Source organism: Fibroporia radiculosa, assembly GCF_000313525.1.
Source record: "Fibroporia radiculosa TFFH 294 genomic supercontigs, scaffold1935, whole genome shotgun sequence".
Lineage (NCBI taxonomy): Eukaryota > Fungi > Basidiomycota > Agaricomycetes > Polyporales > Fibroporiaceae > Fibroporia > Fibroporia radiculosa.
In genome coordinates, this window is record NW_012133323.1 from 22,047 (window position 1) to 46,855 (window position 24,809).

The 24,809-nt window shown below is 51.7% G+C and overlaps 10 protein-coding genes across 10 annotated transcripts; 3 read left to right on the forward strand and 7 right to left on the reverse strand.

The window, feature by feature from the left end:
- Positions 1-1,530: 1,530 nt before the first annotated feature.
- On the reverse strand, positions 1,531-4,614 carry FIBRA_03336 (uncharacterized protein; the record flags this gene model as incomplete). The annotated part of the gene is made up of 11 exons (XM_012325180.1): positions 1,531-1,895; positions 2,471-3,173; positions 3,225-3,286; positions 3,337-3,392; positions 3,445-3,615; positions 3,668-3,702; positions 3,755-3,925; positions 3,984-4,121; positions 4,185-4,349; positions 4,410-4,529; positions 4,582-4,614. The coding sequence occupies 11 exons, from the start codon at positions 4,612-4,614 to the stop codon at positions 1,531-1,533; spliced, it is 2,019 nt and encodes a 672-aa protein (XP_012180570.1).
- An 865-nt stretch (positions 4,615-5,479) lies between these two features.
- Positions 5,480-7,639, reverse strand: FIBRA_03337 (uncharacterized protein; the record flags this gene model as incomplete). The annotated part of the gene is made up of 8 exons (XM_012325181.1): positions 5,480-6,190; positions 6,241-6,302; positions 6,356-6,411; positions 6,469-6,877; positions 6,939-7,155; positions 7,216-7,380; positions 7,438-7,557; positions 7,607-7,639. The coding sequence occupies 8 exons, from the start codon at positions 7,637-7,639 to the stop codon at positions 5,480-5,482; spliced, it is 1,773 nt and encodes a 590-aa protein (XP_012180571.1).
- A 601-nt stretch (positions 7,640-8,240) lies between these two features.
- On the reverse strand, positions 8,241-10,322 carry FIBRA_03338 (uncharacterized protein; the record flags this gene model as incomplete). Its single annotated transcript, XM_012325182.1, has 2 exons — positions 8,241-9,463; positions 9,920-10,322. 2 exons carry the CDS (start codon positions 10,320-10,322, stop codon positions 8,241-8,243), a joined length of 1,626 nt encoding a protein of 541 aa, XP_012180572.1.
- A 1,278-nt stretch (positions 10,323-11,600) lies between these two features.
- FIBRA_03339 (uncharacterized protein) lies at positions 11,601-13,224 on the forward strand (the record flags this gene model as incomplete). The annotated part of the gene is made up of 6 exons (XM_012325183.1): positions 11,601-11,697; positions 11,752-11,874; positions 11,927-12,103; positions 12,160-12,297; positions 12,350-12,800; positions 12,864-13,224. The coding sequence occupies 6 exons, from the start codon at positions 11,601-11,603 to the stop codon at positions 13,222-13,224; spliced, it is 1,347 nt and encodes a 448-aa protein (XP_012180573.1).
- Positions 13,225-13,724: 500 nt separating this feature from the next.
- On the reverse strand, positions 13,725-14,375 carry FIBRA_03340 (uncharacterized protein; the record flags this gene model as incomplete). The annotated part of the gene is made up of 1 exon (XM_012325184.1): positions 13,725-14,375. One exon carries the CDS (start codon positions 14,373-14,375, stop codon positions 13,725-13,727), a length of 651 nt encoding a protein of 216 aa, XP_012180574.1.
- Positions 14,376-14,784: 409 nt separating this feature from the next.
- FIBRA_03341 (uncharacterized protein) lies at positions 14,785-16,387 on the forward strand (the record flags this gene model as incomplete). Its single annotated transcript, XM_012325185.1, has 9 exons — positions 14,785-14,924; positions 14,983-15,049; positions 15,110-15,241; positions 15,293-15,517; positions 15,574-15,605; positions 15,663-15,714; positions 15,776-15,960; positions 16,043-16,202; positions 16,268-16,387. 9 exons carry the CDS (start codon positions 14,785-14,787, stop codon positions 16,385-16,387), a joined length of 1,113 nt encoding a protein of 370 aa, XP_012180575.1.
- Positions 16,388-16,794: 407 nt separating this feature from the next.
- FIBRA_03342 (uncharacterized protein) lies at positions 16,795-18,227 on the reverse strand (the record flags this gene model as incomplete). The annotated part of the gene is made up of 7 exons (XM_012325186.1): positions 16,795-16,868; positions 16,923-16,985; positions 17,035-17,122; positions 17,180-17,408; positions 17,470-17,577; positions 17,861-18,025; positions 18,076-18,227. 7 exons carry the CDS (start codon positions 18,225-18,227, stop codon positions 16,795-16,797), a joined length of 879 nt encoding a protein of 292 aa, XP_012180576.1.
- Positions 18,228-19,712: 1,485 nt separating this feature from the next.
- Positions 19,713-20,519, reverse strand: FIBRA_03343 (uncharacterized protein; the record flags this gene model as incomplete). Its single annotated transcript, XM_012325187.1, has 1 exon — positions 19,713-20,519. One exon carries the CDS (start codon positions 20,517-20,519, stop codon positions 19,713-19,715), a length of 807 nt encoding a protein of 268 aa, XP_012180577.1.
- A 372-nt stretch (positions 20,520-20,891) lies between these two features.
- Positions 20,892-22,910, forward strand: FIBRA_03344 (uncharacterized protein; the record flags this gene model as incomplete). Its single annotated transcript, XM_012325188.1, has 11 exons — positions 20,892-20,951; positions 21,012-21,038; positions 21,090-21,129; positions 21,183-21,250; positions 21,302-21,662; positions 21,706-21,836; positions 21,893-22,156; positions 22,208-22,282; positions 22,335-22,431; positions 22,493-22,507; positions 22,570-22,910. The coding sequence occupies 11 exons, from the start codon at positions 20,892-20,894 to the stop codon at positions 22,908-22,910; spliced, it is 1,479 nt and encodes a 492-aa protein (XP_012180578.1).
- A 257-nt stretch (positions 22,911-23,167) lies between these two features.
- Positions 23,168-23,592, reverse strand: FIBRA_03345 (uncharacterized protein; the record flags this gene model as incomplete). The annotated part of the gene is made up of 4 exons (XM_012325189.1): positions 23,168-23,245; positions 23,301-23,357; positions 23,420-23,497; positions 23,554-23,592. 4 exons carry the CDS (start codon positions 23,590-23,592, stop codon positions 23,168-23,170), a joined length of 252 nt encoding a protein of 83 aa, XP_012180579.1.
- Positions 23,593-24,809: the final 1,217 nt, after the last annotated feature.

The window sequence follows — 24,809 nt, forward strand, 5'->3', positions numbered from 1 at the left end:
GAATAACACTGGAGCTCGATACGTGCACTCACAGTATATGTTGAGCTTGACAGTGTCTCATCGCGGCTCAGGGTCCCTAACCGTGAGAGTAGCCTCGACTATGGTGGCCGTCTCCAGGCCACAGAGCGTGAGACGAGTCATTCGATCAATCAGCTCGAGCGCAGCGACGGAGCGCGTGAGTGTCAAGAAGGAACTTCGATGTTGCTCAGCCATGCACGATGCTGATTCTTGGAGATGAGAGAGACAGATCCGCAACCGCCGACAATTTGTCTTGCAATAGATTATCGTAATCGATGCGAGTTTCGGCTATCTTATCCTGTGGCCAACATTCGAACATCCGAGTCCTCAAACTCAGACCCATGCACTGGCATGTACAGCACCAAATACTTGTATCCGCGCTCCGTTATGGGGTTTCAAGGTGTTCATTGTGGCATGTCAACTGTCTGGGGTTAAGTACAATGATGGGCACCTTCAACCGCCACTCTTTCAGTTGGGGCGTCGGCCTTGGTGCCCCGCAGCCATATGAACATTGTCCACTGACACCTCAATAATAAATGGCAGTACAGTAAATATGGGCCAGCCTCAAGCCTCAAGCCTCAAGCCCGGGTAAGAGAATGCTGACCATGCAAGATGGATGACTACATGCTGGGTGCTTAGCGCACAATGTTGACATGCTCAACACGACAATACTGATGACATTGAATTGGGCTCTGCATTGTCAGTTTCAAAGCGGGGAAGACAGATGAGGCAACCAGAGGTCCGACTCCTCAGGCCTCAGCTTCAGGCCTCAGACTGCCCCCCAACGCTAGATGTGCACACATGAACAAATCTGATCAGAAGCACTCACATTACTCTATATCAAAGTTATGCTCGAACACGGTCACAGGGCGACCGTCAGTGCCACGCATAACGAAAGGAGTATACCTCAAGACATACTTAACCATGACAGCACGACCATACCAGATGCACCGCCGCTCCGTTGCATTGAAGTTTGAACAGCACCCGTTCGAAGTTGCTCCATTTTTTTTGCTCTCTTGTGCAGTTTGAGGTCTAGTCTACAGCCACGCCCTGGCCATGGCCCCGATGCCCACCTCGCGACACTTAGTTTGTCGTCTATGACTCAACGGGCTGGGCGACGCGCCACTTGAAGCCTCCGATACGGGGAATTGACACACAGTCTGCCCCTGGACCAGTACAAAATGGGTCAGTATAGTCCAAAATCGATAAATCGATGCGCGATGAATGCAGACGCACCCGCTGCAGAAGTCCTCCATGAAGGTCCACTTCTGCACGATAGGGAAGAGCGAGTGCATGTAGATCCAGTAGAAGCTGAGCAGAAATAGCATGAAGCTTTCCAGGCCCTTCACCTGATTCAACGCTAATGGAGACAGGGTGCCCACATGCGTGCTTTCGCGAAGCAAACTGTCAATGGTGGTCAGTTGAATGGAGGCCAGCAGCAACACAGTGATAATCCGAGGTGCTCACCATATGCCTCAGCATGTTCAGCGCCCATCTTCACGGTTCTTCACGCTAAGGAGGTGGAGGTCGCTCACCTTGCAGTGGAAGCACACCTGCTCGTCCTTGGTTAGGCTCATCTGGTCCATCTCGTTCGCTGACATCTTCGCTACCGACGATTTTCGGATCATCACGTTGCACAAAGCCCTTGCCGTCGTGTATTTTCAGCAAGCGCGCCGATGCATCCACAAGAGATGCGACGGAGCCCCGCTGTCGGAGGAACGCCCCCGAGACGCATCGCGCCGAGAGCGGATTCGCCACCGCAGGGGGATGTGGGATCCAAAGGGGTCGCTGAGGAGCATTGTCCATGCTCATCCTTGTCCAAACGTCGACGTTGGGGCCAGAAAGGCAGCTCACTGATCGGGTGTTCCGAGGCAGTGCTAAGGATGACCGATGGGGTATGTGAGTGCTCGAGGTGCTTGGCTATGTGGTGAAGTGCAGCGATATCTGTGGCTTGAGATGATCCATCTAAGATGAGATGGTCGACCAGCGTAGCGACGGAGACTTTCCGGTGTTGATGGTGGTGAGAAATTCATGATCACAGGGCGAAAGTCGAGTCGCAACACGGAGAGAAAATTGCTATCTTCTGCTACTCTGGTACGTGGCTGAACTATTTTGAAAACGAAGATGTACTCACGATGTACTGCACACTTTCGTAGAGTTCCGTCGTCTCGTCGAATTCGGGGGCAGAGTGTTTGGCTGCCTCGCGCTCGCAATGCATTGCTGAGAATTCGATTGCGGAAGACGAGGCTTGAAGTTCGGCCGCGTTTCAATAGAGTTTAGAGGGGATGATCGCGGTGAAATTTAAGTCGCTACACACGAGTCTAAGAGTGGAGGGTGTTGCGAAGGAAGAGATCAGTAAGTAGTACAGAGTTCAAGATTTTAATGCTGGCAACTAAGTGCCCCTACAAAGCGTCGAGACGATGGCTGCCTCAATCGATCGTTGAGAAAATACCTCGGAAGTATTTGTTCACACCATCCGCCCCACGCACAATTCCGCCAATAACACCGTCAGGTCTAACAATAACAATCATTGTCTCCAGCGCCGATATACCATAAGCTGTTGAGGCATGGGCCCGCCCGTCAACAAAGCATTTATCCACACCATCCACGTCCAAGGTGTTGCATGTGCCCTTGGGATACACGATCGCCGAGAGGATCAATTCCGCAGGGTAGGCCTTCAGTGACTCCAGCGCAAGCACAATGTTCAAGGGATCAGGAGTAAAGAAGAGGATGGTGTGGTAAGTCGATCCGAACGTGCGGAAAAGAGAGGTCAACTTGGCGTCGGCGCCTGCATTCACGGGCACCAGACTAGGAGCATCGGGAGCTCTATCTCCGGCTCTGAGCCCGGTGCCTCCGTCCACACCATAAGCATCCAGCGGCTCGCAGTCTTCTCCAGTCTTGTGAGGATTGCGTTCATCCACAATGATGGAGCTCCAACGGTAATTCACACCGAGCTGCTTCAATTGAGACCCCCGCGTCCATGCATCTTCCGCTCCCTTAGCCTCGTGAGTTGCTGACATTGTATTGTGGTACAATTTTGTCGTCTCGCCGAGCATGTGACGAATCACAGGGACGCGTTCCTCTGTATATGTGGAGAGGAGAGACGCAGAAGCAAGCCCCTTCTCGACGAGGGCAAGCTTCCAGCCGAGGTTGAACTGAGAGCCGAAGGTCAGAAGAAGCTGCAAACTACAGCAAGTATGACATACTGCATCTTGCACGCTGCTGTTCATTCCCTGTCCTCCAGTGAAACTGTGGATATGGGCAGCATCTGTTCAGGTGAGTCAGGGCGCAACAGAGTTGAGGGAGTCAAGCACATACCTCCTGCGAGGAAAACACGTCCTTCACCAAACTTGTCTACCATGCGGACGTTGGCCCTAGGATATCATGAGATTGAGCGGAAGACTGTGAGGAATAGCGTGAGCGGACCTCCAATCCGATTTCCATACTATCTTCCCAAACTCGATGTCGTTCCTATGCGTCCCGTCCCGCATGCATTGAATGAGTGCATCGTAATCGGTGAAGATTCGCTCATAGTCCACATTTCCTCCTATTATGAAGCTGGATAGATCTTTCGTCTCGACACAACGCAGCATCACACTTCGAAAATCTGGTCATTGACTGGAATTTCTAGTATGAAAGCTTGACCTACAAGATTGTGGACATGTCTCCCCAAAAGTGGTAGACCTACCATCCCCTTGTAAGCCCTGAGACGTGATGCTAGAATTCAGCCACTCACATCTGGGCTGAGGCCCTTCATCTCGATCTCACCGAACACAAGCTGCCGCGACAGTGTTTCACCCTGAAATGTGTAACCCAATTGCTTCCTGACAATACCTGTGGCAGGTCCTCTCATCACGCGCAGGTCGTATGGAAACGCGAAAATCATCACCTTTGGCCCCATCAGCTCCTACGAGCCAATGACATGTTACAGTCTCCTGTATCTCTTCTTGTCCTGTTCTCTTCACGATATGAGCAGTGACGTGATCGTCGTGCTGTTCAAAGCTCATCAGCTCAGTGCTGAGCTCAACTTCACATCCGTATCTCTTCAAATGGGTGCGTAGGATCTCCTCGGCCAGAAACTGCCCGAGCCCCCACAGATTGATCTTCAAATATGAACGCAACGATCGATCGTCAGCCCACAAAAACGCAAGGGTACACTAGCTTACGAATGGTACGGAAGGAGTAGGTTCCTCTGGCGGATACATGTAGAACTTCTTGAGAGGCTCAACGCCTCCAGGGAGCTTATAAAAGCACATCTTCCTCCCAGACAACCCTCGAGCATAGACGTCGGGTAACACGCCTAGGAGATTGTAGACCTCGAGAGTCCTAGGCTAGGAAGAGTGTCGACGTCAGTGGTGCGTCTTGAAGTAGAATCTACCAGTGAAAACTACCTGAATCCCAGCCCCACGCTGCCCAAGGTGGAATTCTGAGTCCTTCTCAATAACTCGCACTTTGACTCCATTCTTTGCGAGAGTCAGTGCCAGTGCGAGGCCGCATGGGCCTGACCCGGCCTGTTCCGCAGATGTTAAAACGGTAGAAGGATATACTGTAAACGAGACCTACGATTAAAACCGGTGAAGACGATGTAGACGTCATTTTTGTGTGTAGATACCTATGAGTTGCGTGGTGGAGGGCAGTTCTCATACTCCCCCGCTTATAAGATGTTCTAATTGGGCATGGCAAGGGCGGCCATAAATATGCCAGGGTTCAGCGCGCGGTGACAGTCCAGTTACTAGGATCATATCAAGGAGAAGCATACGAGTTTGCAGCAGCCGACCAGACGCGTATACGGCTCGGATGTGAACGACGCCTGTTGGAACTCTGCCGGCACTACGCAGCTGGTGTTCTTCAAACACGCTGATTGTCATTGCGCGGATGCAAAAAACCAGCCCGCTGAACCTACGCTTTGTGCATAACACTGGAGCTCAATACTTGCATTCACAATATACGTTGAGCTTCACAGAGTCTCATCGCAGCCCAGGATCCCTGAGCAGTGAGCGTAAGGGTAGATTTGACCATGGCCATCTCCAGGCTCCAGGCCACGGGACGCGCGAGACGAGACGTCCGATCAATCGCTTCGGAGAGGTAGGTGGAGCAGACCTAGTCCAGACTATTTTGCGACAAAACGACCCGCGTTAGTGTCGAGGAGGAGACTCAGTCATGGACGATGCTGACTCTTTCAACTCAAATTCTGGCATCACCGACGCCGGCCCAATAGATTATCGTAATCGACATCAGTTTCGGCCATCTTATCTCGTCATTTGCGGCCGACTTTCGGATATATCCGGCGCCGAAGACTTCCGAAGAGTGTGTACTAGTAGAGCACGTCCGACACCTCTATGACTATACATATCCGGGCTGTATCATTCAGACTGATTGGCCAGTATAATCATGAACGAGTCCATCACATAGCCATTATAAATACATGTGTGTATCGGACCATTCTAGCACACTCCTAGGCTCAAGCTATTGCTGAGAAGACTCCTCGGAAATACGTCTTCAAACCCTCCACCCCGCGCACAACGCAACCAACGACCCCGTCAGGCCTGACGACGACGATTATCGTTTCATCCGCGGAGACCCCGTATCCTGCAAATGCATGCCCGTCTCGATCCATAAAATTTTGCTCCGCACCGTCGACCGCTGTGGCGTCCTTAGGATAGATGACCATTGTACAAATCACCTCCTCAGGATATCCCTTCAGCGCATCGAGGGCCGGCGCGACTTTTGTAGGCTCCGCAGAGAAGAGGAGCACGGTATGATGAGAAGGCTTGAACACGCGAAATAGGGAAGTGGTCTCCGCGTTAGTGCTCGCACTCGCGCCCACCAGTCCGGGAGCATCGGGGGCCCTATCTCCCGCCCTGAGAATCCCATCCCCGCTATAAGCGTCCAGGGGTTCACGCTCCTCTTCAGACGTAGATGAGTGGCGCTCATCCACGACGATGGAGCTCCAGCGGCAGTTTATTCCGAGCTGCTTCAAGTGTACGCGCGATTTCCAGCCCATGTTCGGACTGTCGTTCTCGCGAGCAGGATTCAGAGTTCTGTTGTAGATCCTCGTGGTCTCCCCGAGCATGTGGCGGATCACGGGGATACGTTCCTCAGAATAGGTGGCCAAGAGTGACGGAGCGGCAAGCCCCTTCTCGACGAGTGCGATTTTCCAGCCTAGATTAAACTGAGATAGAGTCTGTTTAGCGTGGCTCAAACGAAGACGGTGCGACGTACAGAATCTTGCACCCCAGAGTTCAATCCCTGCCCGCCAGCCGGACTGTGCACATGGGCAGCGTCTGGCAAGACATGGTCAGCAGACTCATTCTCTGTGTCCGCGCCAACAGCTCACCTCCTACGACGAAAACACGTCCCTCTCCAAATTTGTTCACCATTCGAACATTGGCTCTATCAATCAAAATTAGTTTAAATACGTTTTGATACGGTGCAATGCGATGCACGTACACGTAGTGAGACTTCCACGTTATCTTACCAAACTCTATGTCGCTTCGTTGTGTTGCTTCACGTAGAGCTTTGGCCAACGCATCATCGTCAGACAGGATTTGTGAGCGATCATGGCTTCCTCCCAGTGAGAAAGCAAATGTGCCCTCCAGTTCAGTAGGTCTAAGCATCATTCTGTATAGCCACAGTAAAGCTTTGCTAGCATCGCAGCAATTCAGGTAGCTTACATCGTGGAGGGGGCATCTCGCCAAAAATGCCAATACTATCACAACAATGAGCGTGCGGATGTAAACATGCGCGATATAATGGCTTGCCTCTGCGGTGAGGTTCTTCACCTCGATCAGGCCAACCAATGTCTTCTGCGGTATTGTTTCGCCCAGAAACGTTGCGCCCATCTGTTTCCGGACTATACCTAAATCGTGCAGTCCCAATGTCAGCGTCCCATGCGACCTGAATAGAATGAGATATCCAACCACTTTTTGCACCATCGGCTCCGACGAGCCAGCGGCATTCGACCGTCTCTTCGACCTCCTTCTGCCCTGCTCTCTTCACGATACGAGCGGTTACGTGGTCATCATGCTGCTCCAGGGTGCGCAATTCGGTGCCGAGCTCCACGTGGCAACCATACTTATCCAGATGAGTGCGCATGATCTCCTCCGCCGCGGGCTGCCCGAGCAGGAATGGATTGATCTTTACAGACGTATCGTGGGGTCAACACGCAAGGCGCTCCACACGAGCAACACCACTCACAAACGGGGCTGACGGCGTCGGCTCCTCTATCGGCACTATATCGAATGTCTCGAGGGGCTCGACTCCCCCGGGGAGCCTGTACGCGCGCATCGGCATGAGCGGGATTCCGCGCGCATAGATATCGGGCAAAATGCCCAGGAAGTTGTACGCCTCGAGTGTCCTGGGCTGCAAACATCGCTATAAGCACACAGAGTCCGAGTAGTAGTCGAGATGCGCGATCACCTGGATCCCAGCCCCGCGTTGGCCGACATGGTGGTTCTCGTCCATCTCGATGACCCGGACTTTAATTGCATTCTGCGCGAGAGTCAGGGCCAGCGTGAGGCCCGACGTGCCTGCTCCTACCTGGTCTAGGGTCAGTAACATCAGCCATAGCGTGGGGGGTTCGGCTTACAATGAGCACGGGAAGAGGGGGAGTAGATGTCATTCTCGCTTCGGCAGTGGTGAACGGGTTCAAGGGAGGGAGACACTGGTGACCAAGAAGTTGTTAGCTTTTAAACATACTCTGCCGTGAGCGCATCACGGCTCGGCCAACTGCATGGCACATTTGCATCACGGACATGCCACTGGAGTCAGGATGAAGACAGTCGAAAAGCGCCAAAGTAACGAGTCACTGTCCGGAGATCTGGCCGATCAGATCATCGGGTCGCCTCAAATGGCAAACCGCCTGTCTAATATGGAAGACGGCCCCGCATCGCTAGTCTGAATGTGGGCAAGACGCACAAGTTTACCCACAACTACCACAGCGTCCATCATGATATTGATAGCGCAGCTCGACCCTCTCCGCCTCAGGACGGCACAGTTATGTATATCAATACGTACGTGTATATGTATACATACCGTCCACTGGGAACGCTGGTAATATACATACGGGCTACAGCTACACAACAGAGTACACAGTGAACGTGCCAGACGGTCCGTACAAGAAAGCAGGGAGTAAGCGTTCGAAGGGTAAACGCAATGCGGCCAATGTGCGGCAATAATACGACGGAACATGGGGATAAAGCAGACAAACTCAGAACCATAAATCAGGCACGAAAACTCTTCAGAATCCGGTGTACTGGTGGCGCAATCGCGACCAGAATGCGGACGCTCGCGTGGTATGGCCATAGCACTATACTCTGTGCCAACTCGAAAGCCCACTCGTGAAATGAAGGCATTCTGCGCATACGGCCCATTGAGCTTCTTGTGCTTCCGCTGCCCCCACTCCTGCTCCTGCTCCTGCTCCGGACCCTCTTTACGAGCCTTTCTTTGGGATTTATGGCAGGTGACAGCGGCTCTCCCTTCTCCTTCTCCGAGACATATGTGCCGTCGGAATCCGCTTCCACGTCAGCTTCTACATCAGAGCGCACTTCTTGAATGGTCGGCAGATGCGGAGACCCCGAATGTTGTCCGCTTGGTGTACGAACCAACGAGACATTCCCGTTAACACTGGCATTTTTGAGGATGCCATTCCGGACGACACCAGCATCACTGCCATTGCCGCCATACTTGTCGGGTCTTTTCGCATCCACGTCCAGTGAGCCGAGCGTCCAAATCACCATGGGGAGGCGTAACAGGCCAGTCGCAAACGGCGCGACATAGCTTCTCAGTCGTTTGTACACAACGAGGTAGACCGGTGGGCTGTATGCGTGCGCCGTCTTGAGAGCATCCATATCAAGTCTCCGATTCTGGTCTAGCTGCACAAGTCCTTTCTCCAGAGCGGCAAGCCTACTCGTGAATGCAACTCGAGCCGAATCTGCCTTGCGCTCGTTGCGTTTTGTGCCTCTCTCAAGATTGCCAAGAGCTTCGCTCAGGTCGTCACAGACGACCTGCAGACGTGCCCCATGTGCTGCACGTTCGCGAAGCTCTTTCATCTCTTCCTCGAGAGCAAGCAAGCGCTTGGTCACTTTGGCAAGCTCCTCGTCTGTGCGCTTCGCCTCTGCAGTAGGAGGATAATGTATCGCATCATGAAGTGTAGTGGTGCGAGCTCGGACGCGAGAGATAAGGTGCGACCATGGTCTGATGCCAGTTGCGAGCACAAAGAGAGTTGTGCTGAACCAGGAGAGCGATTCTGCGCCGCCTAGAGTATCCAACATGTACTGAAGGAAGAGAGCGCCTATCAATGGTGACACAATGGTCAGCAGAAGTAAAAATAGCTCTTGCTGCCGGAGCTCGGTGGCTGCCAGCGCCACAGCGCGATTCGCGGGTAGACTTGAATGAGGAATGACCGGCTTACGGGGTCTGGAGGCTTGATACAGGCCCCAAGGAACTATGAATAATCGTCAGATATGTCGCAAGAAGACAGATCAATACGACCAACGGCAATAAATGTCGCAGAAAAATCAGACTGGAAAGCGTCTACACAACAGTACGTTCTCCCACGGCTGATGCACTCCCTGGCTGGAGGCGTAAGTCTATAGCGAACGACATGGCATGGCATCCCTTTCCAGTGTGAGACTAGTCGAAAGAGAAGTCCAAGTCAGGAGAAACTCTGTTGAAAATAGAGCGCATGGTGAACGCCGTCGTTGCATAAGAAACAAGAATGTTTGGAACGGCCCGATAAGAAGATTCTTATGCAGCAGGGGAAGAGATAGCAAAAATGGCGATAGATTTACGAGCATATACCCACACCACTGGACATGTGACTCTATGACTTTGAGGCTCGAGACGTTTGCCCGGCGCCCAGTGGCATACGATGAGATGGTAAAAAGCAAAGTGCACACACCTTCGACGAGCTGATGCAGATAAAAGATTAAGAGAATAACGAGAAAGAGATTCTTGACATGGTCTCCTCCCGTAAGCCAGTTGCCAATAGGAGACACGCACGCGACAATAATAGATAGGTCGAGGTCTGTCCACGGCTTGGATCCGTCGCGAATGCGCGTGTCGCTCGACGATGTACGTGCATGGGGACGCGGGACGGTTTTTCCCTTGAAATCTTTCTCGTTCAGAGCCTGATCCTTCATCGCTGATTCATAATCGCTCTCTGAGCCGTCGCTAGGGGTGTACTCGTCTTCAAAGTCACTTTCGATATCAGCGTTTGTATCTGGTGTTGAAGGGCTCGTGTCGATGAACTGGCGCTGAGGGGACGAGCGAGAAGGTCCTGCGGATACAGGGGCAGAGGCCATTGCGGATGATGCCTAGCGAAGACAGTGTGGCAGCATATAAGGAGAGAACAACGTGTAGCCGGTGCGGTTGCGCTGAGTTCGAGCAGACGACCAATTCGGATCTCGCCCCTGCGCCGTGTGTTTTTGATTCAAAACCGAGACGCGACGTTCTGCAAAGACAGTCGTGGAGGGCGGAAGCAAGAGCGGTAGACAGGCATTCCGAGTTGACATCGCCGCGTCGCGTCGAGTGACAACGACATGGATCCAATGACGCGCGTGTCCACCAATCACGTGCAGGCGGAACTTCTTTGAACAGACGCCCGTTCTCGATTGGGGAAGCTGCGACCTGAACCAGCATTTAGTCTTTCCTCTATGTACCTACTCCTCAGGTTTTGCGCCCCGTTATGCAGCGTCAACGCAGCTTTGTCCAAGTTTTGAGACTCTCAAAGTTATCCAGACAAACATCTCTCGTTGAACAGGTTCTAGCAGTGATTGAGGATTCTGCCGAATTTATGATTTCACAGCATTTTAGCTCGCTGGGCTCTCGCAGGTGCGTACAATCCATCTCTAACTTTATGCTAGCTACTTACGACCAACTCAGATCAGCTCACATATTCGCGCATGTACGTTGAGGACGCCGCAATGTCCTTGCGGGCATCATCTCGGCCGCGTTCACCCATAAACGCTCAGTACCATGCTCCTTGTGTTCTGTAAGCCCTTGAGCTAACGATAGCCGGGCAAAACAACACATCTTCCCGCTCCTGCGTCGGGCTACGTGGGACTGGTCCTACGCGAAAAAGGGCTAGTCTTATGGATTCATTCGGACATTGTCTTCCCTGACCAGAGTGCCATACGGCCCACAAGCCGCGAGCACCCTCTTTTGGAGCACGCACAAACTAACGACTCGATATAGGAATGGGCGGCAGTTTGTCAAGCGTATATCTCCGTCAGGCGCTACCGTGTGTTCGGCTTGCATGTTTAGCTGACGCCCGTTATGGCCAATCACAGAGCTTGACAGCGCGAGAAAGTTCAGCGAAGCGTTGGTCATGGATGCTGCAATTCAAAGGACAAGGTGACAGGTGTGAGAGGATTCGCCAGAATTCGCCCTAAGCGTGCGCAGGATTAAACTAACGTCCGCATTTGTGCACAAGGGGAGAAGTTGCCAGTTTGTCTATATCTGTGGCCTGCGATGGCTGCATCGGGAGCCCAGCAATTGCTCGCCCACCGATCAACGCAGCCTTGTGGATAGTTCTGCGGTCTTCATCATCCCTATTCCCTTCCAATCCCCCCGAGGCCGATATGTCTGAACCGTGGACTACTCCCATTGCTGTTGCAACTGCCTTTTCCTTTATCGGCTGCGTCTTTGTAGGTGTTCCGCTGTATTGGCATTTGGAAGGTACGCCCCATTACCTGTAGCTTTTCCTCTCGATGATGTTTACGAAGCTCATAGCGTGGAATGTGGGGTGTATTGTGTACATCTTTTGGAGCGGCTCACAATGCCTCATTCAATTCATCAACATGATCATCTGGAGGGACAACGTCATCAACTGGGCTCCGGTTTGGTGTGACATCAGTATGTTGTCCGTATTTCCAAATAGTTATGTGTCTCATTGTCCATATTGTAGCTTCTCGATGGCGCTTGGCTTCGAGTATTGGAGTATGTACTGCTTCGCTCATCATCAACCGTCGTCTCTACAAGATTGCGAGCGTATCTGCCGTGTCCAACCAAGCAGATCGGCGACGCATCATAGCTGTCGATCTGGCAATTGGGATTATCCCATCCATTGTAGTGGTTGCGCTATGTGAGTATTTCCAAGACGGGCTTTTTATCAGCTCGGTGTTGATATTCTTTTGGCAGTCTGGTTTATTCAAGGGCACCGCTTCGACATCTATGAAGGTTATGGATGCGCTCCCGAGTTCCCCAACACTATCCTGTCGTATTTCCTATACACGGCATGGCCGGTTGTAATTGGTCTCATCTCGATGACGTATTGCTGTACGTTGGTTGTGTTGCTTTCCTTTAGCACAATGCTTATTCATGGATTTAGCCATGACACTCTACGCATTCTACAAGAGACGCAAACATCTTGCGGAACTCATGTCTTCCAACAAGAATCTGACATATAACCGATACCTTCGTCTGATGGGACTCGCTTCTATCGAGATGTTGTGCACTCTTCCTTTGGGCGCGTGGGTTATGGCGTCCAATGCCAGGAACCCGCTGTACGTCTGGTACGGTTTGGGCAATCTGCACTATGACTTCTCTCGCGTCGACCAATACCCGGCTATTTTGTGGTGGAACGTCCCTCAAATGCGCAGTGCAATCCTCTTTAATATTTGGGATATCATTTCCTGCACTTTCGTCTTCTTCGCTTTCTTCGGCTGCGCCGAGGAGGCAAGAAGGCACTATCAGTCCGCAATTACATCCGTTGCGAAGCGGATTGGCATTTCCACCAGCTTCTTGTCTCGCTCTGGTTCTGGTGCCACCGGCTCATTTGGGTATGTATTGTTGTTTATATCCTTTCGGCGGATTTTGTTGTTGACCCATCATTGTCTTGATAGGTATGCGGGCGGCTCAAAACCTACGCCCAGTGCTCTCGGTCGGATCACCATCCCCACGTTCTCACCGCGCAAGAGGCGAGACTCGGATACTTCATTCTCCGACAGGCTGTCGACGTCTATCTCACTCGAGGACACTCCCATCGACGATCGCAAGTTGGCACCCTACTCTCCTTCGCAGCGTTCGGCCGGCTCGAGCACATTTATCCCGTCGCCATGCTCACCGAAGTTTGCGGACGAGAAATACGAGTCGTTCGTGCTTCCCGCTTCTCCACCTCCTGTCCATGACACGGCTGCTCTCGCGCGACTCACTCCCGACGTCCCCTCACCGGTGCGCCGCGACTCCATGGAAGACATTGTCTGACTTTCTGGGGCCCATGTGTGCACCGTACAAAACTATCATTTGTGTTGTTGGAAACCTCCCCGCTCTTTGCCTTGTTTATCCTCACTTATCGGGCTGCTCAGATAACTGTATTGCTAGACCGGCTTCGACTGACTTTCGGATGGATTATTTGTGTTACTAGTGCTATTGTCCCGCCAGCTCATACCCTTTTGGCTGGTGTAATTGTTTTGGTGTATGTGTATATCTGTCCGGTCGATCGACACTATGTTGTAGCGTTCCAATAGAGCTCTCCCAATAAAAAAACTTAGTTGGCAACATCAAACTAGTAGAGGGTGGTGTACAAAAGTAAGACTACATCATGTTTGTCATATCAATACAAATGACTCCACCAAGTCCAAAGGTCCGTCACTGGCTAATGTACATAGTCGGAATGTATGAAACTGGGTATGGACGAAAGCATACAGGATCGAGGAGAGCTAATCTGAATGTAAAAAATGTGGTATGAACGAAAGCGCACAGAATCAAGGAGAACATATGAGGGGCGCTTTCTTGCCCCACTCGTTCTTCTCGAGCTCTCCGATGATGAAGACCGCAAAAGCGGTTCTAGACAGGGTCGTCTTCGTCTTCCCGTCACCCACATATCCAGCGACCACTTCCCTAGTGCCATGATTGTTGAGCAGAGGCACTCTGACGATCGTCCACTCCAGGTCCTCGCCCTGCGACCTGATCGTGTCACCGATCGCGACAATGTCGTTGTATGCGGAATGCGCAAAGATCATGATGCCGCTGACGAGAGCGGCGAACGTCACGCTGAACTTGTCGTGTTCGTCCTTGATGCTCGCCGTTCCGAGCGCGATGAGGCGGCGGACGCCGTGTTTCTTCATGATATCGATGACGAGGGAGTATGCGTGGGCGAGGGGAGTGTTGCTGGGGTGAGACGCGCCCGGTCCCAGTGCAGAGAGCACGGCGTCCACACCCTCTATTGCTTTTGTCAGTGCATCAGCATCGGTAAGCTGTCCTTCAAGGACAGTCACGGATACGCTGTCGGTGATGGACGGAGGGAGCTTCCCAGGCGAACGGGCATATACGACGACAGTGTGCGACGATGCGAGAGCCTCCTCGATGAGTTTGATCCCGCTAGGTCCGGTCCCACCGAGGATGAGGAGACGCATGTGTGCGGGCGTTGGATGGGCGTTGAAGTTGTGGTGAGGGACGAGGTGGGAGTTGCAGGCTGAGTGTCGTCGATTCTCACCGCGTCGCGCGATGCGACGCGAGTGTGGCGCGCAAAAGCGCGTGACCGATCTTCGCGATCGGCGTCAATGCCCAGCGTGTGCAGCCCGTGTTTTACACTGAGGGCTGTGGCCCAGTTCGACACAGCAAACGCAGTCAAAAAATCACTTTTCGTCATTTTCCTCCCGAAAGCGTCTTCTGGCCGTGCAATCATCTCTGTATTCTCTGATCAAAAGAAGAAAGAACGGCAATGTCCTGTTGCCCATAGCGTATAAGACGTCTCGCCCAGCAGAATTTAAACTAGAGCTTCGTTGTTGATTCGACGCAAACGCGACGTCTGGTACTAGGAACATGCTTCGGACACTGACCACCTTTTCCCTCCTACTGGTCGGCTTTCGGGCGGCAGGAGCTCAAGCTGCCAACTCTTTCGCAGGATCAAACCTATACTATGCTGCCGGCCTCTACGACGATGACAGGACCACGTTATTAGAGTAAAGTCCCACACAATTCACATAATTTGCGTCTTTTGATGCCATATGTACAACCAAGGGGACTTCAAAGTGCTGGGATGAAGGTTCTGCGTGTCTGGCTTGACGGGCAGTCTGAAACCCAGAAGGTGACAAGAAGTATCGTCCTCCCCCTGAATGTGATCTTATAGAACATTTCTCGATCTTAGGGAACCAATATAAGCCCTTTCCCTGATTTAGAACCCACACAGATTTGTGACGGGGTTGCCTCCTGCTATAACGACACAGTACTCGAGCGGCTCGACGACTTTATGGTCGCTGCAAATTCGTATGGTATCAAGGTATATCACCTTCAATCTGATCGCATTTGTGGAATATAATCATTGCAACAGCTACTCATCGACATGCACAGCTATAACGCTCTTGCAGCGGGAGACGTGTACGGAGCTGCTTATGGTATCGAGGACTTTTACACAGACAGCGATGCACAGTCTGCATTCGACCAGCGCCTCATTCACGTTGTCAATCACGTCCACACGACCCTTGGTCAACCTTGGAAAGAACTGAACGACTATATCTTTGGTTTTGAGGCTGAAAACGAGGCCATGATTGGAGACGTCAGTAATACTGTAGCGCCTTTCATCGGGCCTCATACTTAACAGAAATACAATAGGGCCAGACATTTATCGAGGATCATCAACAATGGTAAGCAAATGAGAACTAAAAGAGTTACTTTGATCGAACTTAGTCGGTCACATTCAGGCAGTGTGACCGTGCCACCACCATCAAGGGCCAGCTCGGAGGCAACAGCGGTGTAAGCCGCACTCTTCTGGGGTCTCTGTGTCTCAATTTCATTCGCGTTCTCTCGTCTGTAGATATTGGTCATGACCGGTGGAGAATCATGGATGGCAGAGTCGGTCCAGCCCGATTTCCTCTCTTGCGACGCACTGGACGTCATTTCCATCCATGCGTACGGCACCGGTGACTATGACACGTCGTCCATCGAGAGCTACGTCAGCCAGGCACAGTCCGCGGGGAAGATGCTCATCATGGAGGAATGGTGAGCCTCTGTCATACCTCATCATGCTAGCGTCATCATGCTAAACTATGTCTACTTTACGCGCATTTGACATCGTCAACAGGGGCGCGTGTTACTTTAACACCTCAAACAACGACTGTCCGACCGGCGCCCCACTTGCATCCGACACGCGGAACGCCAACATCAAACAGTGGGCTGGTACCATCACCGCTGCAGGCCTGCCTTGGCTGTATTGGGAGGTGATTCCCAATGCTGACCCTCACGTACGTGCTCCACTGCGGCTGTTAGAGCGTTTCGAGGGTATGCGCTCATTTTGTCTCCTTGGCAGTGGGGCAGCGACTATGAAATTGGATTAGTAGATGATCCATCCTGGAGCACGTTACAGGACGTTGCTCAAGCCGCCTTGGGCGCTACTGCAGCCTTCGATTTCTCGCCTTATCTCCTGTGATATCTTAGGGCGACTGCCATATGTCAGCTAACTTCGACCCTACTTATGTGCGATTGTTCTTCCTCTCCACCTTTCGTGTGGCCGCATTAGTATGATCAACGCCTCGCTTCGAATTCGTTTCACTTGTCTATTAGCTCTCTTACCAAAAATATCACAACCGTTCTCAGAAGTGCCGGATCGCGGTGGGTCCGCCCGAGGAATAGATTGGAAGGGAAATTGCTAGACATGAACTAGAATTACACCAGACACATTGTACAGACATAATAATACATGATGAAAGACGATCAATGAGACTAACTGTACATTAGCTCTCTCAGCCAAAGCAAGGGGGTAGCAGACATTCCCGTAATGCCGCAGATGCAAGGCTGCTCCAACAACGGCTCGCGTAGAGAGTGCCAGAACACCATTTAAGTATAAACGTAAACACCTGCGACATCCCAGTAGGCCTCGGAGAATGCGCTGGGGTTCTCGTTGACATAATCTATCGCAGTGTGAGAACTAGAACTGAACGCATCGTTGGAGAATATTGTCCTACCAACGCAAGTATCTGGACATCCTGCATCAGAATAAATAGATGATACACCGGCCCAATCGCCACCTGTAAAACGTTAACAACCAGCTGATGAGATCACCGCAGGCATGCTTACAGAGGGTTAGGTCGAAAATGATGTTGTTCGCGCCAAAGACGGACCCAATGTCACAGTCGGTGTTGGGAAAGTTCGCGACCGGTGTGCCCTAATCCCGTATATGGTGTCAATAGACACGTTCAAACAGCCACAGAAAGATTCATACCCAGTTACTCGTGTCCACGGAGCTTGCAGCGGAAGACACATCTGATGGCACGCTCGAGTCGTCTCTAGTCCAAAACCAGACGTTGATGTAGGAGGTCGTCCTCTCCATCGCATACCAGCCCCCACCAGCGGAGTTGAAGTCGGGACCATAGCTGTTCGAGGTAGGGTTTTGAACTCCACATCCGCTGTTTCCGTCAGTGTTGACGTCGCAGTTTGTTGCGCTTATCGTGCTGGCGACGAGGAGGGAATATAGTCAATCAACTGTGTTAGGTCATAGTGCATACAACTCACCCAGTTTGGTCGCTGTTCGACGAGGGAATCGAACATGTGCTGCCCACATGCAGAGAAATGGTATTCGGAGACACGTCATTCACACCTTCAATCCTATAGAAAAACCATCTGTCAGAGACGTCAATGTGGCGGATAATTCGCGGACTCACTTTAGCGATCGAGGGAATAGTCACATATGGCACACATGCCAACGGCCCGAGGTCAGCATTGAGTGGAGTAATCCGAACACGTGCATCTACGTACTATATCGACTTCACCATCGGTAGGCCAGTCTTCATCGTTGGTCTCCCAGGCAGCAGGCCAAGTGGCGCAGCCTTGAGGCATGTGCCTGATGTTAAAGCTGCATGGAAGTTAAGAAATAGCTTGGCAAAGTGTTAAATTTAGTACATACACAACAACGTGAGTCGTATACTGCGCGTTGCTTTTGATACGGACACTGTTTCTACCAGGTCCGTCGGCCGTCAACACGGTCGTATCATCACATCGCATGATGAGCGTGTCCCCCGACGCGTAAGTCAAGTTGTCGGCCAACGCAGTCGCTTGGTCAACATAATTTCTATGCGCAAATCAGCACAGATTCCCTCAGGCATTCGGACATGAACTTACACTCTGCCACCAGTGGGATCGGTGATAGCCTCGAATGACCATGTATCTAGGAAATCCGTGCCTACATATGAAGTGTCAAGATCGTAGACGGCCCCACCGAGTACGCCGACAGTCAAGGACAACAAAGTCAAGAGAGACGTCGCAGACCGCATGATGAGGATCCGTGAGGGGAGGGTGAGGAATGCACAGCGCCGGATGTGCACTTTATAGTGCAAGGAGCAGGGGATAACATGCGCATGGGTATGTCCACGGATGATTTCGTCACAAGGTGCTTCAATGCGACCACATGGAAGGTATGCATATGGGCTCAAGAGTGCATGCTCAACCAGAATACCTCTGGTCCGGCCGTCCGAGGGTTGGCCGCCTCTGACGAGTGTTCACATCACCAGCTCAATCGGTGTCCCAATGGAAAGCACACCCGGATCCTGAGATGCCCCGCTGCAGATCCAAATTATCGGAGATACCTTGCGTAAACAGACATATGCCGGTGTGACTGCCACGTAGGATTCCATTCCATACTTGGGGATGTAGTCGCCGAAGCTCAATGGCCTCTAGTCGGCAATTCACTATATACGGAACGCTGCGCAGTTGTCCTCAGTTCGATTGGGACGGGTGTTACATGCTTACTTTTGATCTTATCAGAGTTTCCAACCTATAACCATGAATCCGTATCCCCCGATCTGAGGTCTGTGACCATCGATGAACTCTATGCTAAAGACGCTTCAAATCATGAGGAAGTGGAGCGCCGAGCCACATGTGATGATATGTGAGGACGCGCACGACCATAAATGATTGACCAGGGGTGAATCATCTGTATCGGGACCCATGATGTGAGATAACAGAAGTAGAAGCGTCGAAAGGACTAAGGTAAAAGGCCATAAGTACTTCATGCATACGGACAGAGTGGTCAATTGTGCGAGTCGGAACGCTGATCAGACGCGCGGCGTCCGTCCTCGACGGGAAGTGAGGATGTGATGCCGTGAACTCCTGAGGTAACATGGAATATTGCAGAGGTCCGGTCAAGTGATGAATCGTAACCCCCGGTAAGTGCCGGAGCGCGGACGACAGCCAACGGGACAAACGGCGACAGAGTTTGCCAGTCTCCAGGAGTCAACATACCAGGGCTTGATATGGTGATGATGTCAGATTCTCTCCAGTCTCCAAAAAGCCTCCGTAGGGCTGGTGGAACACCCAATTGCAGTAAGTCAAGGTCGGTCCCTACCGCTCACCTGACACGTACCACACGGGAATGCGTGCGATCAGAGTGAGATTCGGACCATTGGGCCAACTAGCTGCGCACGTATTCCCGCGTGGGGCGGACCAAGAACGGACCACCTCCCCGTTGCTTTGACCTTTGATGGATATCCTTCTGGAGGAAACATCATATCAGTTACCGTAAGAGTAAGCGATATCGATGTTCAATGCCCAGTCCATCGCGTAGGTTGAATGCCAGAGGTCTCGATCTTGCGCCACGAGGGCAGGGATACATTCCGTGGATACGCCATCGCAGGCCCAAGACGACCAGGATAAAATTGAAATTAAAGAGATGAACTCAACTGATGGAGACGACCAATATTATAAGCATGATGATAATATATATCGGATACTGTTGAAATACATACGATTTTCCGCAAGCATCATCCGAGAGGTGCTCGAACCCAGTCACCTGCTTGCTCGATCTCCTTCTCAAATGTCCGGATTGCATGCACGGACTCATCCCGCTCGTGCATATCAAGGGGAGCCATTTCTCTGCCATACACCTGGCCAAAGGTCGCTACCAGCCCCTCTATCTCCCCTTCGACCGTAATTGCGCTGCCCCTTGAGCCGTTGACTTTAACGGCGTCAGCGATACAGCCGGCGCTGACTTCCGCTAAGCCACATGCAACTACCTTCGCAAACCATGCGAGAGGCTCTCGGGTAACGTTCATAGCGAACCCGTGGGTCGTCAACCTGTGCCTCACTTGCACTCCGATGCTAGCGACTTTTGTCGTCTCGTCTAGAAACACTCCCGTGTTATCACTCGGCACATGTGCGACACCATGTCTTTCTAACAGATGTGCCTCAAGCGTCCGTTGCATGTTGCAGATATAAGGACGAATGCCGAGAGGCGGAGACCAGCGAGCTAGATCTAAAAGGGGATATCCAACAATCTGGCCGGGTCCATGGTATGTGGTCTGCCCTCCGCGCTGAGTCGCTACGAAATCAGCACCGATTCCCCGCAACCGTGCCGCCTCCACTTGGACCTCAGGGGAAGTAGAAAGTTGTCTACGCCCTGCGGTGTAAACCGGGCGGTGTTGCAGCAGAAGGAGGATGTCTTTGTAGGATCCCGAGGTTCGCCGAGTCGCAAGCTGAATCCTATGAAGTTGTTCTTGAAGAGCCAAAGTCCTTGTATAAGGTAGAGGAAGCGTAAAATAATGATAGAATATTGGAGGGAGATTCGCCATGGAATCTGCGGCGAGGGTCCAGGACGAGTTGTGGGAACACGAACTTGAACCACAGACGCAACGGCGCTAGTGGAATTGCTTATGGCTGCTGTGGCGGCGCTTGCTGTCACTGCTTACTGCACTTATACCCGACCTGTATTGTACACACTTGCTACGAAGAGCTTCGAAAGGCGACGCGTCTACACATCTAACTTTGAGCACGCTAAGCATTGTACTGGATAGAGAACGAAACCCCCGGATCACAGGTGCTCGATATATTTGTTCATAGTATCTGTTATCGTCGCCACAGTGAGTGAGCGAAGTCACAACTCGGCCTCTGACCCAAGTGTAATCTACTAAAGGTAGCTCTCCAAAATTTTAGATCAAGCCACTATGACTGCTCGGTCACGACGAAGCTTCATAGTCGGGGTGGGATGTACAGCATTCATTAAGGTATGTGAAACCTGCATATCACAGTCTCGCATTCCATTCCTGACTCTGTACCTATGACAGCCAAGGAGAACTAGAACAACTGAAGACGTGAGTTGACCGTGAATGTGTTAACTATGCGTCACATACGCGGAATGGCAGATGGGACTGGAAGCTGGAACGAAGGCGCTTCTGGATGCAGGTGTGTATCAGCTAGCATATAGATCTCACCAGTGCGTTGACATTGATTTTCAGGATTGACCTACGACGATGTAGAGACGGCGTTTGTTGGATTCTGTTATGGTGACTCTACGAGCGGCCAGGTGAGCATAGTCGCCATGCACGGCGTTCATACTAATCGAGTTTTTCTTCAGAGAGCACTGTACAATCTCGGTATGACTGGAATCCCCATCACGAATGTCAACAACAACTGCTCAACTGGAAGCGCTGCTTTATACCATGCAAATAACATGGTGAAATATGGCGCGGCGGAATGTGCCCTTGCTCTTGGATTTGAGCGAATGGCACCCGGCAGTCTCGGCACTAACTTTCCCGATAGGCCATCTCCGCTTAAACCGTTCGATGACGCGACGGAAGAAGTCGAGGAAAGTCTTACAAGTGGCACTAACTTTGGGCCCGGAAGTGCAAGACTGTTTTCCAATGCTGGACAAGAGTACTTTGACAAATACGGCGCAAATGTAAAGCACCTTGCCCAAATTGGTGATGGCTTTATCAGTATGTCATGAGTTCAGCAGATTGATGAGATTTTTTTCACTAGCCTCCAAGAACCATAAGCACTCCCTCAACAATCCCTATGCCCAATTTCGCAATGGATGGTCGGCTGAGCAGGTGCTGGCTGCTCCGCAAATCACTAAACAGTTGACCAAGCTCATGTGCAGTCCCACATCGGTATTTATGTATACCTTCATTTCATTCCTGGATATCGCTTAGTCAAATGGTCGCAGGATGGTGCAGCTTGCTGCATAGTCGCGTCGGAGAGCTTCGTACGAGCACACCATTTAGAGAACCAAGCCATTGAGATTGTTTCTCAGGCTCTTTGGACCGATAACCCCTCGACCTTTGAGAGCAAGAGTGCTATGGAGATCGTTGGGTTTAGCATGTCCAAAAACTGCGCCGACCAAGTTTTTCTGGACGCTGGGTTTGAACCAGGCGAAGGTAGAGACCAAGTGGGTGTAGTGGAACTCCATGACTGCTTTGCTACCAATGAGGTGCGTCTGCTTGTGTTATTTGACTAATTTTCTATCTAAACGCTCATACAGTTAATTACCTATGATGCACTAGGCCTGTGCGCTCCGGGTCAAGCGGCACGACTAATTGAACGTGGGGATAATACAGTGAGGAGCCAAGCACCTTTAAGTAAAGGGGACCGCTAATTCAGGCGCATAGTACGGTGGCAAATATGTTATCAATCCTAGCGGCGGACTCGAGGCAAAGGGTCATCCTTTAGGAGCTACAGGCTTAGGCATGCACTTCTATATTACTAGTGCGTATACCTTCTTCCGAACCCCGAACCAATGGGAGCGTGCTCATTTCGTATCTGTCAGTGCAACTGCGCGGCTGTAAGCACAACTTTATCCGCTTCGTGACCATGATGGTTTTCAATTTATGAATTGACACCCAGGGGCTGGTCCGATGCAAGCTCCAGGTCTTTTTGATGGACCGGATGAGCGAGGTAGCTTTGGACTCGTTCATAACGTTGGGCTAGGAGGTGCTGTTGTTTGCAGCCTTCTGCGCCGCCCGGAGTTCTATCGCCCCGGCGGAGAGGACGGCAGACACAGGTGCGTGATAGATGCTCTGATTTCGGGCGTCTTGGTAACGGGTAATTACGCTGCGCCAGACTTGGCTACAATCACGCTCACGAATGCAGACCCGTCGCCTTGGCAGATGTCAACAAAGTCAAGTCGACCAAGTTCTCACCCTACATTCTGCAGAGAGCTAGGCTTTGAACAAGGTGGTGTATGACCCTTGCTTGATGCCTCTCACACCATGCTCCGACTGACAAGCTGTCGCGACCCTGGTGGCGCAACTGATCAGAACTTGTCTGTTCGGGATGTCGCATGCCCTCTGCAGACTGCATCCGTTGGATAGAGTGAGTTTATTGAGTCCATTGAATGATTACAAATGTGTATGCTAAAGTGTCAGTGGTCGAACATGGGAGTGTATGATACATCAGTGTAGCTAAAGTCCTTCGTAACGTTCGTACATGCAGACTCGTCATTTCAACACCTTGATTTACTACGTTTGCTTCGTCTTGGAGGTGAACCCCAGGCGCAGTCGTCTTCGTCCAACATCTCTGCCTGAATCAAATATGTCATCAATTTGACATCACGCACGGACCTGAGTACAACTTACCACATCCCTATGCGACGTGTGGGGTGTTGGTTGTGATGTACTGGGGACGAAGAGAGGCTGCGAGTCGCACCATTGAGGGCCTGTGTATATATAAGATAATCCAGGAACATGCCACGCACCAGCTTCACCGTGTACTGTTGTGTCAAGGAGTTATCGATCACAGTCAGGACGGGATTTACGCCCTTGGTCGCCGATCGCTATGGAGGAGGGACTGTCAGCTTGAGTGTCTACTATCAGAGTTGCGGGCACCAACCTTGCCTGGCCGAGAAAATGAGAACTTGGGGAAAGTCATGATAGAGGGCGTGTAGGATACGGCGTGCAGAGGTAATGGCCGACGGGGAGAGTGGATATCCACTACGACCGCTGTGTTTGTAGTGGTCTTATATGCATCAGCTGAGCTCCGGCGTTTAGCAACTGCAGCTGTGCATGGTGCCGAACTGCTCTAGATAGGGTCTTGCGTTAGGGCGCATTGGGAGCGCATGACAGGTTACAAACTCAATTTCAGCGCTATCCGGCCTGTCAGCCTGGAGTCGCGGCATCTATTCGCGTAGCGCTGTTGGGCGGACGAGTGGTGTGTCTCGAGCGGGCGCACCACGAAGCCATCGCGCGTTCTCCCGTGCGTGAGGCTGAGGCCGAGTTCGCACGCATTGCCCTGAAATTGCAGTGGTTCTCCGATTCTTCGAACCCATGCGTTGCGGGATTTGGCAATATGTCAGAGTGTTGCGCCGAGCATGTGACGATTCAATTTAAAACAATCTGAACGTGGACGGACTCCATCCGTAGTTCGCACTAAAGTAACGGCAGGGTGTCCCGAGCACGTTGGGTATACGATATCGGAAGCCTGCAAGGCATGCATTTACTGAGCGACGACAGATGAATGAAGGCGTGTTGACGTCGGAGTACGGACCGTGTCCTGAGGAAGCAAGTACGAGTGGTCGAAGATAATAACAATACTTATGAAGTTGAGGACGGCAGATGCAGAGAACAGGTTTGCTCTCTTTGACGTATGGAGTCGGCAGATAACGAAGAATCGCTGAACGCGGCCATGGTGCAAAGTGGCGATTGATGCCGAGGACACAGACACGGTCATAAAGCCCCGCGTCTGCAAGACTTCGGAGAAAAAATATCTTCATGGGACAAAAATAACACTGTGGACTCATCAGAGACATGACGGTGTGCTCATACCGATGGAGCTCTTCCGCAGAAAATGCTCAATAGAGGCGATCTGTCGATGGGCAGAAGCACGAGCGCGAGAGCGTTCGCTTGAAAATTTCTTACGACCACAGCGTGTGAGAGAAGCTGATATCCTACGCAACATCAGCATCCCGATTTTGGGCCAATAGAAATGCGACGGACCCAAGGCGCAAAATCCGAATGCAGCGTATTTCTGCACACCGACTGCTTTGTTAAAAATAGGTCGTGGGTAGGATCGATGTGGGTCGCCATTTTGCCATCCGCTTCGACACAGGAATTGGAGCCCACCGGCGGTACATTAGAATCCGGGGGGGG